This window comes from Eleutherodactylus coqui, chromosome 8 (genome assembly GCF_035609145.1).
Source record: "Eleutherodactylus coqui strain aEleCoq1 chromosome 8, aEleCoq1.hap1, whole genome shotgun sequence".
Lineage (NCBI taxonomy): Eukaryota > Metazoa > Chordata > Amphibia > Anura > Eleutherodactylidae > Eleutherodactylus > Eleutherodactylus coqui.
The window spans coordinates 138,786,756-138,809,464 of NC_089844.1; the positions used below are offsets into that span (position 1 = coordinate 138,786,756).

The following is a 22,709-nucleotide window of genomic DNA, read 5'->3' on the forward strand; positions in this document are numbered from 1 at the left end:
TGTTACATTTTCTTCCTTATAACTCCACATTATAACTACTATAATACTGCCCCCTATGTATGAGAATATAACTACTATAATACTGCCCCCTATGTACAAGAATAGAACTACTATAATACTGCCTCCTATGTACAAGAATATAACTACTATAATACTGCTCCTATGTACAAGAATATAACTACTATAATACTGCCCTCTATGTACAAGAATATAACTGCTATAATACTGTCCCCTATGTAGAAGAATATAACTACTATAATACTGCCCCCTATGTACAAGACTATAACTACTATAATGCTGCTCCTATGTACAAGAATATAACTACTACAATACTGCCCCCTATGTACAAGAATATAACTACTATAATACTGTCCCCTATGTACAAGAATATAACTACTATAATACTGTCTATGTACAAGAATATAACTACTATAATACTGTCTCCTATGTACAAGAATATAACTACTATAATACTGCCCCCTATGTACAAGAATATAACTACTATAATACTGCTCCTATGTACAAGAATATAACTGATCTAATACTGCTCCTATGTACAAGAATATAACTGCTCTAATACTGCCCCTTATGTACAATAATATAACTACTATAATACTGCTCCTATGTACAAGAATATAACTGCTCTAATACTGCTCCTATGTACAAGAATATAACTACCATAATACTGCCTCCTATGTACAAGAATATAACTACTATAATACTGCCCCTATGTACAAGAATATAACTACTATAATACTGCCCCCCTATGTACAAGAATATAACTACTATAATACTGCTCCTATGTACAAGAATATAACTACTATAATACTGCCCCTATGTACAAGAATATAACTACTATAATACTGCCCCCTATGTACAAGAATAGAACTACTATAATACTGCCCCCTATGTACAAGAATATAACTACTATAATACTGCTCCTATGTACAAGAAGATAACTACTATAATGCTGCTCCTATGTACAAGAATATAGCTACTATAATACTGCCTCCTATGTACAAGAATATAACTACTATAATACTACCCCTATGTACAAGAATATAACTACTATAATACTGCCCCTATGTACAAGAATATAACTACTATAATACTGCCCCCTATGTACAAGAATATAACTACTATAATACTGCCCCCTATGTACAAGAATATAACTACTATAATACTGCTCCCTATGTACAAGAATATAACTACTATAATACTGCCTCCTATGTACAAGAATATAACTACTATAATACTACCCTCTATGTACAAGAATATAACTGCTATAATACTCTCCTCTATGTACAAGAATATAACTACTATAATACTGCTCCTATGTACAAGAATATAACTACTATAATACTGCCCCCTATGTACAAGAATATAACTACTATAATACTGCCCCCCTATGTACAAGAATATAACTACTATAATGCTGCTCCTATGTACAAGAATATAACTACTATAATACTGCTCCTATGTACAAGAATATAACTACTATAATACTGCCCCCCTATGTACAAGAATATAACTACTATAATGCTGCTCCTATGTACAAGAATATAATTACTATAATACTGCCCCCTATGTACAAGAATATAACTACTATAATACTGCCCCCTATGTACAAGAATATAACTACTATACTACTGCTCCCTATGTACAAGAATATAACTACTATAATTCTGCCCCCCTTATGTACAAGAATATAACTACTATAATACTGCCCCTATGTACAAGAATATAACTACTATAATACTGCCCCCTATGTACAAGAATATAACTACTATAATACTGCACCCTATGTACAAGAATATAACTACTATAATGCTGCTCCTATGTACAAGAATATAAATCGGAAGTATTTTATCCTTCAGATCTGTGTTTCTCTGTAAGATGTGAGTTAGTAGAATTGTTCACACGCTGGATGGAGATTGCAGCTCCCACATGAGGCACATTCCAGCCTGAGAACCTGGTACCGCTTGTTACCTTGCAGAAGCAGATAAGAGATTTCCGTAACTAGCTGTCACTTTGCAAGGAGACTGCTTCATTAAACCTAACAGACTCCACAAACCGGACATGTGATAAAGTAGAGCTTTGTTAAGGGCCATTTACAAGCGACGATTATCGTGTAAAATTCTTTATAAAATGCTTGAGAATCATAGCGTCTAAATACAAAATATCGTGAGGCACTGAGCGACAAGCCAGCGTTACTTAGGGGTGATCTGCCTTTCTAAATGCTCTATATGAAAATGAAGTGCTCCTTGACCTTTCTGATCGTAAGGATATGTGATCGTGCTGGTACACAATGTGCATCTTCTGGCAGTGGTTTGCAGGCTTAAACCACGCACCACCTTTTACAGAGCTTTTACCACGTAATAGTTGAACTTTTTGAATGTACTACATTACTTCCATACTGATTCTAAGATATATCCTGTATTATACTCCAGAGCTGCACTCACTAATTCTGCTGGTGGAGTCAGTGTACATACATTACATTACTTATCCTGTACTGATCCCTTATTACATCCTGTATTATACTCCAGAGCTGCACTCACTATTCTGCTGGTGGAGTCACTGTGTACATACATTACTTATCCTGTACTGATCCTGAGTTACATCCTGTATTATACTCCAGAGCTGCACTCACTATTCTGCTGGTGGAGTCACTGTGTACATACATTACTTATCCTGTACTGATCCTGAGTTACATCCTGTATTATACTCCAGAGCTGCACTCACTATTCTGCTGATGGAGTCACTGTGTACATTACTGGAGTTTAATGCAGGATGCAATTCAGGATCAGTACAGGGTAAATAGTTACATTACATGCTGTCTTAGTAGCAAAGTAATGTACATAAAGTTTTACTCCACCAGCAGAATAGTGAGTGCAGCTCTAGAGTATAACACTGGATGTAACTCAGGATCACTACAGGATAAGTAATGTATGTACACAGTGACTTCACCAGCAGAATAGTGAGTGCAGCTCTGCAGTATAATACAGGATGTAATTAGGGATCAGTACAGGATAAGTAATGTATGTACACAGTGAATCCACCAGCAGAATAGTGAGTGCAGCTCTGGAGTATAATACAGGATGTAACTCAGGATCAGTACAGGATAAGTAATGTATGTACGACTCCACCAGCAGAATAGTGAGTGCAGCTCTGGAGTATAATACAGGCTATAAATCTGGATTAGTGGATTAGAACTATCCCAGGTTAATCTAAGCTAGCTGTCTGCAAGCTGTGGCACTACAGCTGTCTAACTACAATTCCCAGCATGTTCTGCCATTACTTGTAGTTTTCTGACAGCTGAAGAAGTAAGTTGATCAGATGAGTTTCAGAACTTCTCCATTATGAGTTCTGTTTTTGACATTGTGTATTACTACTCCATCTGCTTGGTGACTGTCTCCAATGTCGGCTGTTTCGGTGGGACCAGGGCTCTCCAAGATGTCACATGCAGATTTGGTATCTCTAGGAGCCGCTGCTTATTCCAGGTTAAGGCTATGCTGTTTATAGTGTACTTCCCTATATCATACATATGGTTAATGCACTTGGCTGGATTTGTGTCTCACGGTCCTCCCTGCCAAGTCTGAGTCACTATCCCTGGATGGAGCAGGTGGAGAACTCTTAGTATGGAGAAAAGGATTAACTCTTTCACTAACTACTTTGATGGTTAACATCCAGTTTCAGTCATTTAAAGTCAGGTCATTCATACATTACTGAGTCAGGCAGGGGCTCTTCTGTTATCCGTAGTAGATGCCCTTAGATTTCGATGGAAGGCATGTCCTCTAAAAGTAAGTCTCTTGTCAATTGGTGGGAGTCTGGCTGGTGGGAAATCTATCAATTGCTAGATTGCAGATGACTTTGTTCTACTGGAGAATCTTCTCAGCACAGCATTCCTCCCACCAGGGAATGTGCAAGTAACGCAACTCTGCTTTCCCGCGGGGTCCACCATGGGAACCGCTCTCCGCAGGAATAGTAGTGTAAAGGCTTCGGCTTCTTCTAGTGCTTACTTGTGGTCCTAGCAGTTGGACCTCCATGATCAGAAAGTGACAGGTATCCTAGCAGTAATGCTGGGGCTACATTGTAACTTTGGTCACAGAAAAGTCACATGACTAAAACTAATTTGTGTTAACTATTTAGAGCTGGAATTAGTGTGAGGCTGGAGCTACAATGTAACACGCCGCACAACATGAATATCGCAGTGCTGCTTGTGACTTGTCTCTTAGGAGTGACCTCTCCTGTGACCGCAATTCAACGGTCGCAAGAAATCCAAACCTGTTGGGTTTTTAGTTGCATCTTTTCTACCCGAGACAACGGTGAAGTTGCCTGTGACCGCAACTCTTGTGACAAGTTTGCAACTTTGTGGATGGTTTTATAGGCAGAACTGCAGCTCTAAAATAGTTTCATAATATCATTCATTCTTTCGGTTGTATAACTTGTCTAAGACCCAATGCACACGGACGTATTTGCACTGCGGGATCCGGAGAGAGCATTCTCCTCTGGATCCCGCAGCAAATACTGCCCATAGGACATGCTATGGAAAACGCTTGTGCATGCCCACAAGTGGAAATTAACTGCGATTTTCCGCTTGCGGGGGAAAAATCGCAGCATGTCCTCTTCTAGTGCGATCCTCGCACAGACTGCTTCCATCACTAGAAATGAAAACTGTCCGTCCCGCAGTGAGTCACAGCGGATCTGCGTCATCACCAGCACGACTCTGCACTGCGCATGTGCGGGGGCGCGCCTGCCAGTGCATCCGCTGAGCAGAAGGAGGACTTTAAGACCCGTACGCGAGGGTCAATGTCGGGGCACAGGGAGGGATTCTGCTGCCAGATTACGTAGTTGGAATCCGACCCAGCCGTCTACTTTGAGCTTAAAAGGGGCTTTTACACAAAGCGATTATCGTTCAACAATTCGTTGGATCACTGGAATATGAACGATTTTTCTTCGGTTAAACACCGCCCACAATAAAACAGTGAATGATAATTCGCTTATCATTCAGTTAATGCAAGCATGAAATACAAGCCCTTCCCTGAAAATCATCACCGTGGTGGTGGTCTTCATTCAATTGCTTTCAGTGGAGCTGCAGCAGTGCAGGACCCATTGAAAGCAATGGAATAGCATTGCGGACCTCTGCCACAGCTGTGACAGGGCATTCCTTCATCCCCGCGGAGATGTCACAGCTATGTCAGGGGAGTGCGGTGTACTGTTTTCAATGTGGCTGGTGCTGCTACCGCCTGCCCCATTGAAAACAATCGGCGATGGTGCAGATTTTTCTTAGTGCTGTGAGGCTTTAGTGAAAACATCGGAAGTGAGTATGAAACAATTGAAAATCATCGGTTTCATAATCATTTGTTTTCACTCGCTCTCTCATCGCAAAGAAATATATCGCTAGTGGGTAGGAGCCCTAATGGTAACGCTAGATCACAATGTGACCCCATTGAAAACCAGTAGATGCAATGTAGCAGTGAGACATGGCTATCTCCATATTGCATGTCAGTCAACTTGTAGCCCTAACCTAAAACGTCTTTAGGGTGCCTACCCACCACAGTTCTTTTTCACTGACTTTTACAGTGTTTTTTTTCTTCTCCAGGGGTTTATGGGACTTGTTAATGTTAAAATCGCTCGTGGGTAGTCACCCTTACATGGCATTCCAGGCAGAATGTTTTGGTATATTTGGTCGTCAATCTGCAAAATGATTGAGTTCTTCAGAGTCCTCCGCCCCCTTTAGCAAATTCTTTTATCGACTGGCTTGTTTAAAGGGCAAGAGGTGCAGCCAACCAATGACTGCAGTGTAGGGATGAACGCTCGTTGCGTGGACCGTTCTCCCCTGATAGTCTGAATCGGCCTGCGTATCTTGTTGATCGTCGCTCTTCTACTGTAGCAAATGGCTCAGTGTTAAAGGCCCATTAAACTGGGGGATCTGTATCATGGCTGGGACTAGGCAGTATGGCTGTGATGGTTTATGCAGAGGCCTTATAACAGATTTGACTTCCAGCATCCCCATCGGCTTGTCTCCAGGTGATGGTGTTCTGCGGCCTTCAGCAGATGTCAGCAGCTGATAGGGTGGAAGGAATCCCCTGCGCACGGCTCCCTGGGGTTCTCCAAGTTCATGTGCGGAGTGAACATCCATATGAAATATTTTCCTCCCATAGCTTTTGTTCTGTTTGACGTCTCCAAGGGATTAAGTGGGATTTCTGCTGCAGATCTCTCCTGCCATGTGATGTTCTGTCTGCGGCTTGGAAAGCTAGCACAAGTCTTTCTTTTCCTTCTGCTTTTGTTAATCGCCTTCAAGTTCCAAAAGGAAGGGACATTCTTCAGCCGTCGGTTTTATAAGGGTTCGCTCATACACTTTGCTTCACCTATCCCAACGTAATGCATGACTGCAGATGATTGCAAAGTCCACCAAGTACAAGTGAGGTCGCTGGTGTGTCTTTACAGCGCCTGTCCTGACATGTCCTCTTGGTTTTACTCACTTATTGTATTCACCATATTGTTAAAGCATTTTTTCAAGAACTTTTAGTTAGGCCGCCTGCACACGAGCGTTCCGGATTCCGCTAGCGGATTTTCACGCGCATATGGTACCTAAAATGTGCTTGCGGATAGGTGCGGATGCGTGAAAAATCACGCGCGGATATACGCGGATGTGTTCCGGGGAAAAACGCGCAGAAAAAGCAGCAGCCGCCCCTTATTGAAAACCCAACCCCTAGAGAACTGCCCATTCCTTGGAAAACAGCTTAAAAACCAACACCCAGACTCTGTTTTGTCCCTCTTGCTTGTGCGAGCACCGTTAAATTATTCTGGCAACATGCTTTCACCCGGTGAGCAGATGTCTTTGCTTGGTTGATCCATGTAACTTTTTTCAGGCGCTTCTCCAGCGTGACTTTATTTCAGTCACTGCAAAAAAATTCACAAGAGGAATTCATTACTACAGATTTTGCTTTCTTACATCCTGCATTGGCAAGAAATACTACCTATCTCCCTCTACACATTGCGGGTGTCTGCTGAACAAGGCTATTAACCCAATAAATGTCGCTTCAGTGGCACCAGTGGAAAATACAACTGTTCCCACAAAAGACAAACAGGGAGGGCTTAGTAACTTGGGCGCATCCTGGCGGCTGATGCACCCATCTTCCTGCACAAGACGGCCGCAATGCAGGATGGACTTCTTTCCACAGAGCTGGAGGAAAGAACACAAGTCCGGCAATGGAGCCGGTCATGTGCTCTTTTCTGCCAGCGTTGCGGAGAGTCGCCCGTCCTGCAGTGTGACGGTTTTGGTATCGCTGCATCCGTAAAAGTCTGATCTATCAAAGTAATGTATGATTTACCCTGCACGGTGAATGTGGTAAAAAAAAAATAAAGAATATACGCCCGAAATGCACTTTTTCGGTCACCCTATTTCCGAGAAAAAATGTAGTAAAAGGCGATCAAAAAGTCAACTGTATGCGAAAATGGTACCAACAGAAACGTCAAAGAAATAAGTTATTGCATGCAGAAAATGGACACAAAAAATAATTTTAAAAAATTAAATATCTTAAGAAAAAAACAAGTACTGCAGCAAAAAAAATCCTATATAAGTTTGGTAACGTAATAATCGTACTGACCCATAGAATAAAAATATCAGGTCGTTTTTGTTGCTCTTTGCGCGCTGCAGAAACAGGACGCACCAAAAGATGGTGGAAATTCTTTTTTCTCCTCTCCGATTACAATTTTTAAAAGGTTTTTCAGTAAATTATATGGTACAATAAATAGTGCCATTGCAAAATACAACTGATCCCGCAAAAAAAACAAGCCCTTATACAGCGACGTCGATGGATAAATAAAGGAACTACGATTTTTTTAGGGAGTAGGGGGAAAAAAGGAAAAAAGCAAAAAAGTTCCGTCACTAAGGGGTTAAAAGTGGGGATGGAAAAAAGCACAAAAAAACAAAAGTAAAACTGCTTGGCCACCAAGGGGTTAAAATGCAAAAAAAAGGGACATTTTACGCAATAGCGAATAATACTCACGCAAGTTCTTTTCCGCTTCTATTGCGTTCGTCCAGGCATCCCCATAAACCTGAGCGGAGAGTTTAAGCCAGGATTGTTCCTTTCGATTCTTGTCTAGGTACTCTGGGGAGTTACTGTCCCATATGCTAGGGAAGTCCTGCATCATTGCGACAAGTTTGCCCATGTCGATCATTATTCGTTACGCCTGGTGGCTGCAGGCTGGTGGCTTGTGGCTGCAGGCTGGTGGCTTGTGGCTGCAGGCTGGTGGATGAGGTGACTGGAAGGGCAGTGCTGCTGCTGAAATTTGCCTGTGAAGCTCTGTGCTGTGTTGGGACGCCTCCTACCATGCCTACTTCCTGTAGTCATAGCAACCAGTGACTCCATCCGCAGCTGCACTGCGGATGTACTGCGTGAAAAAACGCACCCATTCACTTGTATTGGAGGCTTCACGCGCAGAATCCGACCCAAATTAGAACAGGTCGCAGATTTTTTCAAGCGCGTCAAAAAACGCGATACAAATCCGTCTGTCTGGGGACAACTGCAGATCCTCATAGGAGTATATTGGCTGCGGTCTGGGGCAGATAATGTGCCTAAAATAACACGCTGGAAATTCCGTTCGTGTGCAGGCACCCTAAGGCCTCCTTCCCACGAGCGTGACGGGCTCCGCCGCGTAATATTACGCAGTGAAGCCCGTCACGGCGCCCCCCAGAGACCCCATACTTACCAGCGGAAGATCGCATGAAGACGCTTCCCCGCCCACCGCCGTCGCGTCATGTGACATGCCCACCGCGTCACATGATGCGCCGGCCGCGTCATATGACGCGCGGCGGTAGGCGGGGAAGCGTTTTTTCACGCTATCTTCCGCTGGTTGCTGCGGGAGATAGCGTGAACGGACGGCTTCCATTGACTGCAATGGAAGCCGTCAGCGCGTACACCCGCAGCAAATAGAACATGCTGCGGGTGAGAACGGGAGATTTCACGGTGCGTAATTCCGCGGTGGAATTACGCATCGTGTGCATTGTGCTATTAGGTTCAATAGAACCTAATAGCAGGGGGCAACGCAGCGGATTTTTGCCGCGGATTTACGCGGCGTAAATCCGTTCGTGGGAAGGAGGCCTAAGGCCGCCTGCAGACGAGCCGGTCGGATCCGGCAGCGAGAATTCTCGCCGCGGGACCCGACCCGAGAGCCTGCAGGGACGAGCGCGTACTCACCCGCGCCTGGCGGCCCCGGCTCTTTCATGTGCTGGCTGCCGCGCAGCCGGCGCATGCGCAGACCGGAGCCGGCGGCCGGGTGATTGCAAGCCCCGCACAAAAATAGGACATGCGGTTTGTTTGCCGCGCGAGATTTTGCGCGGCCAAACCGCGGCCGTCTGCATAGGAGTGCGTATTGTAATGCACTCCTATGCAAACTTTCAGTGGCGGAAATCCTGCGGGATTTCCGCCCGTGTGCAGGTGGCCTATCGCTGTTTTCTATGTTACTCCTGGAAATTACTATGTAAATAGACGTTTGGGTGTTTCCGCTTGGGGGAGGGGGGGTTTGCTTAGGCAGGCTGACATTGTGAAGTAAGTGCTGATGGTGTCAGACTGTAGACACACCCCTTTGGCTAGGAAAATTGTAATGGCCATGTCATGCATTTCCAGGAGGAATAACAAAAGGATGTCGCAATGTGTACCGTATATACCGGCGTATAAGGCGACGGGGCGTATAAGACGACCCCCCAACTGTCACCTTATACGCCGGTATTCAGTGGAGAAAAAAAAAAAAATTCATTACTCACCTGCCCCGGTGTTCTGTCGCACTCCGGCAGGATGTCGCTTGCTCCGGCAGGCTGTCGCTCGCTCCTCGTCCCCGGCGCAGCATAGCTTTCTGAATGCGGGGCTTGAAATCCCCGCTTCCAGAAAGCTAATACACACGCCGGCAGCCATGACATCATTGAATGGCTGTGATTGGCTAAAGCGCACGTGGCTTCAGCCAATCACACTATTCAATGACATCATTGAATAGTGTGATTGCTAACACGTGCGCCTTCAGCCAATCACAGCCATTCAATGCTGTCATGGCTGCCGGCGTGTGTATTAGCTTTCTGGAAGCGGGGATTTCAAGCCCCGCATTCAGAAAGCTATGCTGCGCCGGGGACGAGGAGCGAGCGACAGCCTGCCGGAGCAAGCGACATCCTGCCGGAGCGCGACAGAACGCCGGGGCAGGTGAGTAATGAATTTTTTTTTTTTTTACACTTTTTTTTTTTTTGAATTACCGGCGTATAAGACGACCCCCGACTGCAGAGCAGATTTTTCGGGGTTCAAAAGTCGTCTTATACGCCGGTATATACGGTAGGTATAAGAAAAGATGCTTCAGCATTGTTGTTGCATGTGGAATGCCAGTATTAGAGCTTGAGAGGTCGGTGCGTAACAAGCTTATCGCTGCCTGCACACAGCGGCTCAGGGAGTACTCGCCAAACTGCTGTAATACAAATGGGTTTTATTTAAAAAAAAATAATTGCAGTTTTTCTATTTACAAACCAACATGACACCCCCCCCCCCCCAAAAAAAACAACAACTTGGTTTTCTCCTCCCTTTTCGTGGTGTACATACATAAAATATAAGCCGTTTGTATTTTCATCCATATTTTGTCATTTATCCATGCAGCTGCACCACCCACAGAAAACAACCTCCCATTTAGTATAAGAGTATTACAAGGAGGTGCAGCAGGATAGACCACCAAAACTCGGCACTAGATGGATAATGAGAAGAGCAAGAGTGCAGTGTAGCCCTATTCTAGGTCTAATGAAATGTAGAGGTGCCAAACCCGGCATAGTTATCTCCTCATCCCACAGATCTTCAGATTTGCGAACAGCGTTTCTTCTGCGATGTATAGCTTTTTCCATTGTTAATAACCAGTTGTCCCTATTCCAAAATTCTGCCACCCGCAGCGTGGTTTCCTTAAGATAATACTTGGCTATCTCACCTGCTGTACAGTTGATGGCTAATTCAAAACCTCATTCCTAATCGCCTAAACTTGGGGCGTCTCCACACCTTCTGCAAGACCTACAGAAGGCAGAATACATCTGTGACATAATGGGTAATCTCTGTGTAATTTTATGCAACACTTCTGTTCTATAGACCCTGTGGATCATATAAGGATGGGGCAGATGATGCGCCTCACTTAAAGATGATTTAGGAATGTATTGCAAAAGCTCCATCCGCTGCCCTTGTTCAACCCGTCTGCAAGATAGATGGGGGCAGCTCACTAGCTCTGCTCAGGAAGAGATTCTCTAAAGTCGAGATCGCGCCAGCGGTTGTATGTGCCTTGCCTGTAGTTCTTGCTTAGCTTGCACATTAGATCGTCTTTCTGCACAGAAAACATGCGTAAGTTGCAGATATTAATACAATTGTGAATGTGGCAGTGTCAACTTCGTTTTAAGTTGTTCAAAGGTCTTAAAACCATCTGCAGTCAGTAGATTCTCAATGTCTCACATCAGCCCTCAAGTAATCAAAGCCTTCTAGACTGTTAAGCTCCATCAAACAGGGTCCCCCCCCTTCCTAAATGCGCTTATAGGTAGTACAGCCCCCCACTTCAGTCGTCTTTCTCACCGTCCAGCAAATAGTGTGTGCGTAAGGACACCCCATCTTGACCTGCGTCACAGCTCTACTCACCAGCCAAGCCAGAAACTTACTGCACACTGATGGGCAAACACCCCGGAACAGCTGTCTGTGATTGGGATTCCTATTCTCAATCATTGTTTTACAGACTTGTTAAAAGTCATACCTTGATTTGATGGAATGCTTAGCTGCTAGATAATATAAATATGGGTTGGGAGCCGCCAATCCCACCTCCCCCTGATCTTTTGGTAAATGCAATGTTTACAGTTTTATCTGGGGTAAAAAAAAAGTCCACTTGTATATAAGTCCTGAAACGGTTTGTTGACCTTATAAATAGTCCGCCAGTGTATAGTGATTGGAGAAGAGAGAATTCTATCTATTCCAATCTCCTCCCCTTGTCCTTGGTGGGCAGTCATAATTAAAATCCACACCAATTAACTTGGCTCCTCCCACCAAGGGCAATTGACACCATACTTGACACTTCTGTGGGAAGCCTAACAGAAGTGGAGTAATATTTTAGTTTTTCAGAATCTTGTATAAAGGTTGACGCCATTAAAGAGTCGGGAAGGAATTTTTCCCCCAAAAGGGTTACTTGGCTTCTGCCCTTGGGGTTTTTTGTCTTCCTCTGGATCAACAAAACAGGAGGCTAGACCGGCTGCACTAGATGGACATGGTCTTCATTCAGCCTTACGAACTATGTTACTATGTTACCAAAACTCCCAAGTTATATAAAAGTGGAGACCATGAGAGGAGCTGATTGGTAAGAGGTTTAGGTCCGGCGTGTCACCTGGCATAACTACAGATTTATCCCAATTTATTGTTAGTCCTAAGAAAGACCCAACGTTGGTTATGACATCTATGACCGTCTCAACACCCCTCCAGAGTTTTCCAGAAATAAAAGTATATCCTCCACATATAACCTAATTTTTTTGTCTACCAAAGCTCCCCATTGATACTGCAAGAGATCCATATGTGACCTTATCTGTACCGTCACGGGTTCTTTTGCCAAGGCAAATAACAATGGGGTAATGGGCACCCCTGCCTGGTACTCCTATTCAGCTGAAATTCAGAAGACCGCTTCACATTAAGTTGAATACAGTAGTAGGGTCAGTATATACGATCTCTTTTACAATGTCCAGTGCTATGCGGACTCCACACCATCAAACACCTTAGCTGCATCTAGTGAGCAAACCAATACAACCCCCAGGATTATCTACTGAGATTTACAGATTGGGATAGACCTGACGGATATTAAGAGCCGTGGATCATGCTGGTATAAATCTTCTAATTTGGATAGATCAACGAAGATATCCCGCTTGGGAGTCTAGTGGCCAGGGCTTTAGCGAAAATTTTGACCAAATTGGGCAATAATGGGTCCTGCCTGGGCTTAGAGAGAACTATGCTAATGGCTTTGCTTCATGGACGTAGGGAGTTGCTGCTGTTCTGTAGCATCTAGGACAGTGGTGGCAAACCTGTGCCACGCAGAGCTCTCCCTGCTGGCACGTGCTGCCATCTTCCGCTAACCACGGTGAATACCGGCAGATGCTGCGGCTCCCCTGCCGGTATTCTCACCTGCACTGATCCCGTGCACACTGTGGCTTCAGTTTGCACCTGGGATCTCCCCTCCCCTCCCCTGATGTCTCCTCTTAGGTTCCACGAGAGCAGGGAGAGGTGGTATCTGGCAGCCCACTGATGTCAGTGGGCACCTGGGATCAACGCCAGTATCTGGGTATCAGGGGGGGCACTATTACCACTGGGGGCTGCTGTAGGATGTCACGATTGCCTCTGTGGGGCGTCGCGATTACCGCTGGGGGCCGCTGTGGGGCGTCCCGATTACCGCTGTGGGGGGGGGGATCAATGGTAACGCAGGGGTATGTATACATGTCGCAGACATGCTGCAGAATGTATTCAGTGAAAATTTCTGTGGCAAATTTTTCAGCTTTTCTGCATCCGAAAAGTAGTCCCTTTGTTGGAACTTGGCGATAAATAAGTGGGTTTTGGGTTGCAGTTTGGGCACTCGCTCTCTGAAAGGTTGGCCTTCATTGATCTAGGACATCTAATTGTGGAAGCAACACCTCCCCAACGTCTTATGGACTTCTGCAGGCAGACCATCTACACATGGGTCTTATTAGAGCGGGACGCCGCTAATATCGGTGCTAACGACCCCTTACATGTATATTTTTTAGACATTTTTAGTCTGCTGTCTGATCTGTTTTCTTTTAATTGGACTTTAACTTTGGCTTCTTTTGGCTAAAAGAGAGATAAACGGGTGGGTGCAGGGTTGTAGGGACCCCTTTAGGGAATGTTTTGTTTACAAGGGGCCCTCTGACAACACCTAGTACTCTACTCTATATTAAAAGAAAATCGGCTAATTACAATACTTTTTATATCTTGCCATTTATAGATTGAAAGACGACTGGACACGGTGAGGTTGGTTTGCCACAATGCCCACAAGAAACTTTTTGGCTGCTTGCAGGTGCCTCCTGGCACGGACCCTGAGAAGAGATATGTGAGTACAGTACCTGGTAGTCATGTAACACTGATGTATGGCTGCAGCTAGCAATACAAGCATGTAGGGAAATGTGGGATTGTCTTGATGGCCAATCAGACTCTGGGCTTATTCTAGCAGATGAGTCAATGTCCACTAAGGCTGTTTTTACACAGGCGAGTGTCATCTAGTTCAGAGGCAATCAGGCCTATAATGCACTATTAAACCTGCAATATTACTGTCATTTTAGGTGCATTTAGGTGTTAAAAACGCATCACTGTACTTGAGTTATTCACGTGCATGGAAAAATCGTATCCAATTCCAGTACTTAAAATAAGGGGGGGGGGGAAGCATTTACATGCCAGTGTGATGTGCATTAGCAGTGGAATCGCCCCAAAAATTGGACCTGCTGTCATTCTTCAATCGGTGTGAGCGGAATATCGCTCACGTAAATAACCCATTGAAAGTAATGGGTTCTGTTCATGTGTAGGTGTTGTGCGTGTTGCAATGTGCGGAATTCGTGCTTGAAAGTCACCCGTGTAAACACGTCCTAAGGCTGCTTGCACACGGACAAGTGCAATGTCAGAAGCTCGGCCCAATATCACGCCTCGTATCTGTGAAATTCCGTTTTTTTTTTTCTTTTTACCCTAGAGTTTCCCTTGGGATAAAAGATCAGAAGTGTTTCCTGTTGATTTCAGTGGCAAGTTTCGCACAACGCTCACATGCACATCGCACGGAAGGCGAGACCCATGCGTTACATTAAAGGTCCCATCAATGGGTAATGTGTTCTAAGGGAACACAAAGATAGGAAATGCCTCGATCTTATATACGTCTCTCATATAGGACTTCATATTCACACGTCTTGCAGCACAAATACTGCACAGGCTTCTCTATGTGAAAGCAGTCCCTCTAGTATCTAATCCTGTTCTCATAGGAGAGACCTATATGCATGATAATTGTGGATCCCAGTTTTTCTTGCCATGCATATGTACAGAGTTCATTGTTTAACCCTTTCCAATCAAACTTTGGATTTGGGGTTTCCTAGAAAACTTACTTTTTTTGCTGTTATACAATGGTGCCATCTGCTGGCTAAAGCCAGTGTTTGCGCCAGAGGCTCTGACAGCAAAGTGGCTGGCAATAGATGGTAAGAATACCCTGTCAGGCGTTTTCTGACATTGGAGTTGTAGAAGCTTCAATCAGAATGTAGGAAGACATCAGACAGTGGATTGGAAACGGTTAAAACTAATTGTACCTCGCATTGTAATTGTTGTATTGTTTGCATTTATCCCATGCTTGAAAGCGCTGCAGAATAAGTTGGAGCTATACAAATATTACTTAAGATGTGAATTTTTTTTTATTACATTCTTTTATAGAACTCAGATTAACCCTTTGTTTCCTTTGCAGAAAAAGTTGCCCCTTATGGGTGTGTCTCAGTCCTTGTTGGAAGGTTGTGCACAGCTCAGTGATGAGACCCTTTTAGGGTAAGTTACTTAGGTTGAAGTTCAGCCTTTTACGGTTGCCCAGATTTTAATTTCTTGTCGGTAAAACTGGGTAGAAACCTCTTTGTTTAAGCGTATCTGATGTATTAAAAAAATGACATTTAACAGTGAAGTTTCTATCATTAAGGTACCAGCTGCTGCGACCCGCACTGTTAGCTCAACACTTCTGTCCCTTGGATTTAGTGGCGTGCTATGCCTTTTTGGCCATACTGGAACAGGCACTTCTGCCAGTACATTTTAAGGATCACTGGGGATCTCTGCACCCGGACCTCCTCCAGTCACTATGACTTGTCAGACTTTTTTTTTTTTTAGTTTTTTTGCACTTTGCATGTCCTCCATGATCTGCAGATGAGCATCCAAAATGTTTATGGGGGAGTCTATCTGTTGTCAGGCAAAATACAGGTCCTTTGTTCCCCAGGTGGTCAGCGTTTTGTGACTTATGTCTGTCTACCTATAGACATAAGCATGCAATCCCAGCATGAATGCTTACAAGGCAAGGGGGTTAAAGTCACTGCCTACTGTGTGTTATGGTCAGCTTCACATTGGTATGCAGGAAATCATAGGCCATATGTCTTGATTGGAATATTTCTTTCTTGCAGAAAGACATTATACTCGTGCGGAGATGCAGAGCAGCGGCTGGCCCAAGAGCTCTCGCAGCATGAATTCCAAATTGAAAAAGATGTCTTGGAACCCTTAAATCAGCTGACAGAGGTAAATCCACTTCTGAACCCTAATTCACCATGTGCCAAAGGGAATGTCTATGTAAAATGCTCATTAGTTTTGACTGCTGCTGATTCGAGTGCCACAGTACATGATAGAAACAAGCAATCAGGACAGCGCTCCACAGCAAATCCAGGATAAAGGCTTTACAATAAAGAATAGATCAAAGGACTTACCTGGTGCATAGCGGGGTGCCCTCCTGGGAACTCCTGCTACCACCTCCACATCCCGGTGGGCATATATCAAACGCAAAACGGTCCTCTTGGTCCTCCTCCTTACCTAGGTGAACAGGAGAGCTGCTAGGATAATGTAATGCCCATCAGCAAAGTGTAGGCATAGAGTTAAGATCCAGGATAAAAATGATTAAAAAAAACTTAATCCAGCGCTCAGGAGAGAACACCTATTCCGGTCCAAGATTTTTCCACCTGTCCCCTACCTGAGCGCTGGATTTTTTTTTTTTATCATTTTTATCCTGCAACAGTACATAATATGCCCATATGTCTTAAAAGACTTGGGTCATTTTTAGATGGAACGATTGTCAAGTGCTTAAAGACTGTCGGCTACTTTGATCTCTAAGTTAATCTTATAGGCTCAAATTGGCCTTCAGCGCTGTTACCCCAGTATTGGCACACAAACTGGCCACTGCAATGCATTAAGCAGAAAGCTGAGTGTCCTCCTGTTCTAAGCTTACAATGGGAGGACTACCTAGCATGCTGCTTAGTGCATTCAGCAGTGGCTTTCAGCTCTGATACTAGAGGAACAGCAGGGAAGGTAAGTAAAAAGTTCCAACCCCAGACTCAGCAGATCACCATTTTGAGCCTATAAGCTTAACTTATAGGGCTAAAAATGGATGACCGACATCCTTTAACCCCTTCAGTGGCAGTCCTGGAAATTTTCCGGAACTAGCTCCACTGCCCATAGTGAGATAGCCCGGAAGATTTCCGGTTTATGTTTCACTATGGGACCATGCAGAACACAATGCCATAAGCTGTGGCATTGTGTTCTGCACACACACCCGCCTGCACAGTCCCACAGAGAACCAGTGCAGGGTTTTAAGAAAAGAAGCCGGAAGATATAACTGATCTCCCCGCAACTTTCAGCTGCTTTTTTGAAATCCTGCTCTGTATACATGTTGCCACGGAGACCATCGGCTTGTTAGTAGCCGGCCAATGGTCCCCGTGGCAGGGAGAGCTGGTAATCGGCTGTAAGATTATAGCCGAGCCCCAGCTCTTAGAGGGGAGAATGGAGAAAACCTCCGATCTCTGCTGTTTTACTATTTAAATGCCACTGTCTGTGCAACCGCAGCATGTAAAGGTCTGACAGAGGGAGGGGGCTCCCTCTGTCACCATCAAACCATCCCCCCTTACCCCTGCAATGTGATCAGGGTGTCCTGATGCGTCACTGTGGCACCCGGAGGCTTGAATATAGTCTCCGGGTCTGCCAACTAAATAAGGCTATGAAGCTCAGACTTGTGCCATAGCCATAGAGTGCCATAGCCTGTCTAATACCCTGTTATTCCTCAGCATAGCAGAGTATTAGAAGAATAAAAAAAGTATTATGCAAGTATTGGGACAAAAATTTAAAAAAAAGTTAAGGTAAAAAAAAATAGTAAAAAATTGTAAAAAAAAATTAAAATGCCAAAACCCCACCTTTCTCCCTTTTACTTTGTAAATAAAATTAAACCTGTACTATTCCTGCGTTTGTAATGACGCAGAGAAGGAAGTCAGTACATTAATTAATTTGCAGGGTGCATGGCATGGAAAAAACAAATTTTAATGTGGCAAAAATAGCTAATTAAGCCTATCTCGCCATACAAAAAGCAGAATAGAAAGTGATCAAAATGCTGCGTGGATCAACAAGTGGTACTAATAAAAAGTACAACTTATCCTGCAAGATAAAAACCCTTACATAGCTCTGTTGATATTTGTGTCTGAAAAAGGGGGGGGAAAAAACTATTACAATTTGGTATTGGCATAACCGTACTGGCCTGTAGAATTACTTTGTGTATACTGCTCAGAGAATGCAGTGAAAAATAAAATGAAAAGATATGCCAGAATTACAGATTTTGTTAATCTTACCCCTAGAAAAAATGGAATAAAAAGCAAACAAAATTTTACATGTTCCCAAAAATTAAATAAATGAAGACTAGAGTTCATCCTTCAAAAAAACACGGCCTTCTAGAGCGCTGGCAATGGGAAAATAAAACTAATACGGCTCTTGGAATGTGGCGACACAAAGGCTAACCTTTTAAAAAAAAAAAAAAAGTTTTGAATGTACAAAAATGGCAAAACATAAAAACCTGTATAAACTTGGTATCGCCAGAATCGTGCTGACTCAGAATAAGGTTATCACATTATTTATTCTGAACGCTGGAAAAATGAAATCTAAAAAACAAATGGCAGGGTTTCTTTTTTCCCCAATCTCCCTACAAATTTTTTTACAAAGGTTATGCAATACATAATATATACCCAAAAAGGATGCCAATAAAAAATACAACTTGTCCCGCAAAAAACAAGCCCTCATATGGCTGCGGCAATGGAAAAATGAGAAAGTTATGGCTCTTGGAACGCGACTGCAAAATAAGTTTAAATTTAAATGATTTGCCCATTTAAAAAAAACCTCCCCTGGTGGGTACGACAGGGTGGTAAGAAACCCGCCACTGAAAGGGTTAAGCCCAGTGAATGGAGGCAGAGCACAACGGAGATCGCTTCTATCCCTTTGCCTCTATTCACAGTAAAAAGGCAGTCTTTATTAGATAAACGACTGGTTTCTATGCCTGCCAAAGCTGAACGAGAAGTGAGAGAATTGGTGCTCACCGTTCAGTCTCTCTCAATCCAATTATCGTTCCTTGTAAAAAAGCAATTGGGCTCTTGATTACATCTGCGTCATGGTTTCCGTTGCTGATGGAAGCCGCAACGCAGTGCTGAATTCATCATAGGACAGACACAAATGACATCTGATGGCCTCTGTTGACATATTATGGGATCTGTGGAAAAGTTAACGCAGCATGCAGCACTATTTCCCCCATCAAATGTGAAGAGTCTGTGATGAAGGCTCGGATGTGGATGTGAAAATAGTCGTGACAGACTTCATCCCACTTATTTCCTTGCGTTATGTCTTTAAGCAATCTCTATCTTTAACCTTCTCTACTCCAGGTTGACATCCCCAACATCCAGAAGCAGAGGAAACAGTTGGCTAAACTAGTCCTAGACATGGATTCTGCACGGGGAAGGTAATAAATATGCTCATTGAGACTACAGAGACTATATGGCATACCCACAGGATTCACTGGGCACAAAGTGTAAAGAGCGATCCACACGTGTTCAATTATCTCCATTCTAGTCTATGGGAGTTCTGTAAACTGCTCGGCATGCTTGTCTGAGTATGCATTCCTGTTCTCTACTTTGTCTCCTCCTGTAAGCATCTACCACCGGCCACTTATCAATGATCAACTTGCTTTTCCTACACCAAAAAATATTCTCTCATTCTAGACATCTTCGGCATTTCATGTGAATACATCAAATGTCTGAAAACATAATACCCCTTTAAAAATGCATTCATATGGTTCTTGTGTGCTGTCCTCATACTGTTCCTCTCCATCCTCATCCCTACTTTTACTGTACATATCCCTACTTTTATCTTCAGGTATAACCAAGCACAGAAATCCTCAAGTACTAATTTCCAAATGCAGCCAGGGAAGCTGGACTCCTTAAGAGAAGAGATGGAAGAAGCGGAGAACAAAGTGGAACAATGCAAGGTGAGCCAATGCCAAAGAAAGACACCAGCTCCATAATCCTATGCGTTGGTAAGATCGTATAGATGTTATATAGACAACATGACATATATAGAACTATAGATGTTCTACATGGGATTATATAGTGTTGTGGAATTGCATATTTGCTCTATATATGTAAATGTGAATATTTATAAACTACAATTTTCATTTCCGTGTCTTCTTCCAGGATCAGCTGGCAGCTGATATGTATAATTTTCTTTCCAAGGAAGGGGAGTACGGTCAATTTTTTGTCACGGTAAGTCCGCTGCGATCTGGTTATTGGCATATATGACAGTTACTGGTCTTCCATAAAGTCACTGAGAGGCTGTGATAGTCTTGTCCACTTCTGTCCACATTCGCTCACACGTCTGGGGTTACATCTGTCAGGCCAAGTTGCTATCCTTCACTGAGTTATATGAAATTAAGTAACCAATAAAGTACAGAGCACAAGACACTTTCAAGAGAATGGATTGCTTCAGTTTAAATTGCCAGCCGCGCCATGCAAATAGCGTAGACATGCCACGTTTTCATCGTAGCGCAAGATGCGTTAGTGCTGCTACATTGGTATGTCTTCCAGTAGCTACTTTAAAGGTTTATCCCCTTAACGCCACAGGACATACGTTTACATCCTGGCAGGGTGGCAGTTAACACAACAGGATATAAACTTCTACCCGGTGGATGATGCAGGCCCAGAATAAGTGAGCCAGCTGTGACTGGTAGCCGGCCTCCTCCTGCAACAGCATGACCTGTGGAGGCCAGAATGCCCCTCTGCTATAACCTCCCCCTCCAATAAAGACAAACAACTTCTCTTTGGATAAAACGGCCACGGCAGCCTATTTATTGACAAACATTATCATTCTCAAATTATGAGGGGGAGTTCTTGGAGCCGCAAAAATCTGGTGCCGCTACAACCGAACTAGGAACACTGCCCCCGCTGGACAAACGGGCTCAGGGGCACCACAAGCCGCCTTTAGGTGGCTACTACTATTGCAACTTGCATCCGGAGGAGGGTCTGCTGCCCCCCACCATCAGCCAAGTCACCGCACCGGACACGATACAAATTAACCAAGGAGGGAGTCTTAATGTGTGAGACCGTGCCCACCCAACTCCCCACCCCCACAATTTCCAACAACTCCAAGAACCCCTCCACCTGTTACAGCCAGCACGGCTTACACCTCAGCCTGCACCACCCCCAACAAACCCAACACCCTTTCTATACCTTCCTGAACCCCCACGCCATTCAGATGCACCCCGTCATCTGCCAAATATTCCCCAACCCCCCTTTTTTCTAAATCCACATGTCTCACACAGACAACCCCCCGCCCCCATTTATTTTGTGAGACAAACGCTAAAATGTGCCTGTTCAGCTTCACCTTAGCCCTGTTAATTCCTACCGATCTGGCGAATTGCCACTGCTTACGTGGGATAATTTCGTACAATACGATCATCATTTTTGGGAATATTTTACGAAGCCGCAGAAAATAGTACTAAATGTCCTGTCTTAACTCTCGAGCAGGGCGAATCCCCAGATCATGGCCCCCCACGTGTAACACAAGGATATCAGGACTCCTATCCAACCACCCAAACCTCTCAACCTTGTGTAACACCTAATTTCATTCCCCTAACTCTCAACCATCAAAGAACCTCTACCTCCCTCCTAAAACCCAACTGCCTCCCATTCAGCCAAACCTTTTCATGCTCAGCAGCCCAGCACACGTATGAGTTTCCCAATAGCCACACCAGAGCTGGTAGCTCCTGACCTGTGAAGGGATAGAAAAAAAAACGTATCAATCCCAGTTCTACCCCCACTTTCCTTTTCCACATGACAACAGAGTATACTTTTTAATAAAAAATAAATCTTTTTATTATGAATTTTTCACACCCACACTGTTTTTCTCCTCCTATTGGTTAACTAATTCAGGCCGAACATACAGCTGGAACTGCCTTGACTCCCATCTGCCTATTTTCAATGTCAGGACCCAAACCCCTACCTGCCGCCTCCGTCGCAACACCAATCCTGAATGAGTGGAACAAATACCCTCCCGCTAATCCCAACTTCAAAATGATCTTCCTAAACACCCTGCTAAACGGAAATTTTCACAAAAAGGACTCATCCTCATGAATAAACGGGCCTGACTTATCCAACCACAACTTCCTATAATCCTCAAAACGCTGTACCTGGCATATAATTGCCCACGGCACTCGTGCCAAATGAACCCTAATCCCCTTTCCAAAATGGTCGGTCTTTGACTGTGTCAGCCAAATGTCTAAAATCCCCTCTTGCAAAGTCACATCCGCCAAATCCAAACCACCCTGTGCTACCCTACTGGCTGACACCATTTCCCCCAACCTAAATGCCCTATAAAAAACTACTGCAGAAACACAACGGAACATAGACTTCTCAAAGCTGTCCCTACAGACCTCCCCCAAGGGGTACTACCTATCCTTCCGAAAAACCTGTAAAGCCTGCCAAACCAAAAATCCCTTGGTTATATCTTGCAACCACCGAAATTTCACACCAACTGCCATAAACGGTCCACTTTTGACACTGACCAGTCTGTTTCCTAAAAGGGCAAGCTGTTTCCTAAAAGGGCAAGCTAAGCCTCAACCTTGTCACTCTGACTTCACTCCCC

At 44.1% G+C, this 22,709-nt stretch overlaps 1 protein-coding gene across 4 annotated transcripts in view; it reads left to right on the top strand.

The window, feature by feature from the left end:
* ARHGAP17 (Rho GTPase activating protein 17) overlaps positions 1–22,709 on the top strand; it is a 131,460-nt gene that overhangs the window by 72,313 nt on the left and 36,438 nt on the right. For all 4 annotated transcript variants that reach the window (XR_010786414.1, XM_066576546.1, XM_066576548.1 and 1 more), the window contains exons 3-8: positions 13,999–14,103; positions 15,487–15,563; positions 16,181–16,292; positions 19,457–19,533; positions 19,947–20,058; positions 20,264–20,332. Coding sequence is in view for 3 of the 4 variants with exons in the window: in XM_066576546.1 (XP_066432643.1) it covers positions 13,999–14,103; positions 15,487–15,563; positions 16,181–16,292; positions 19,457–19,533; positions 19,947–20,058; positions 20,264–20,332 (552 nt within the window). In the remaining variant the exon portion in view is untranslated. The remainder of the gene's footprint in view (positions 1–13,998; positions 14,104–15,486; positions 15,564–16,180; positions 16,293–19,456; positions 19,534–19,946; positions 20,059–20,263; positions 20,333–22,709) is intronic.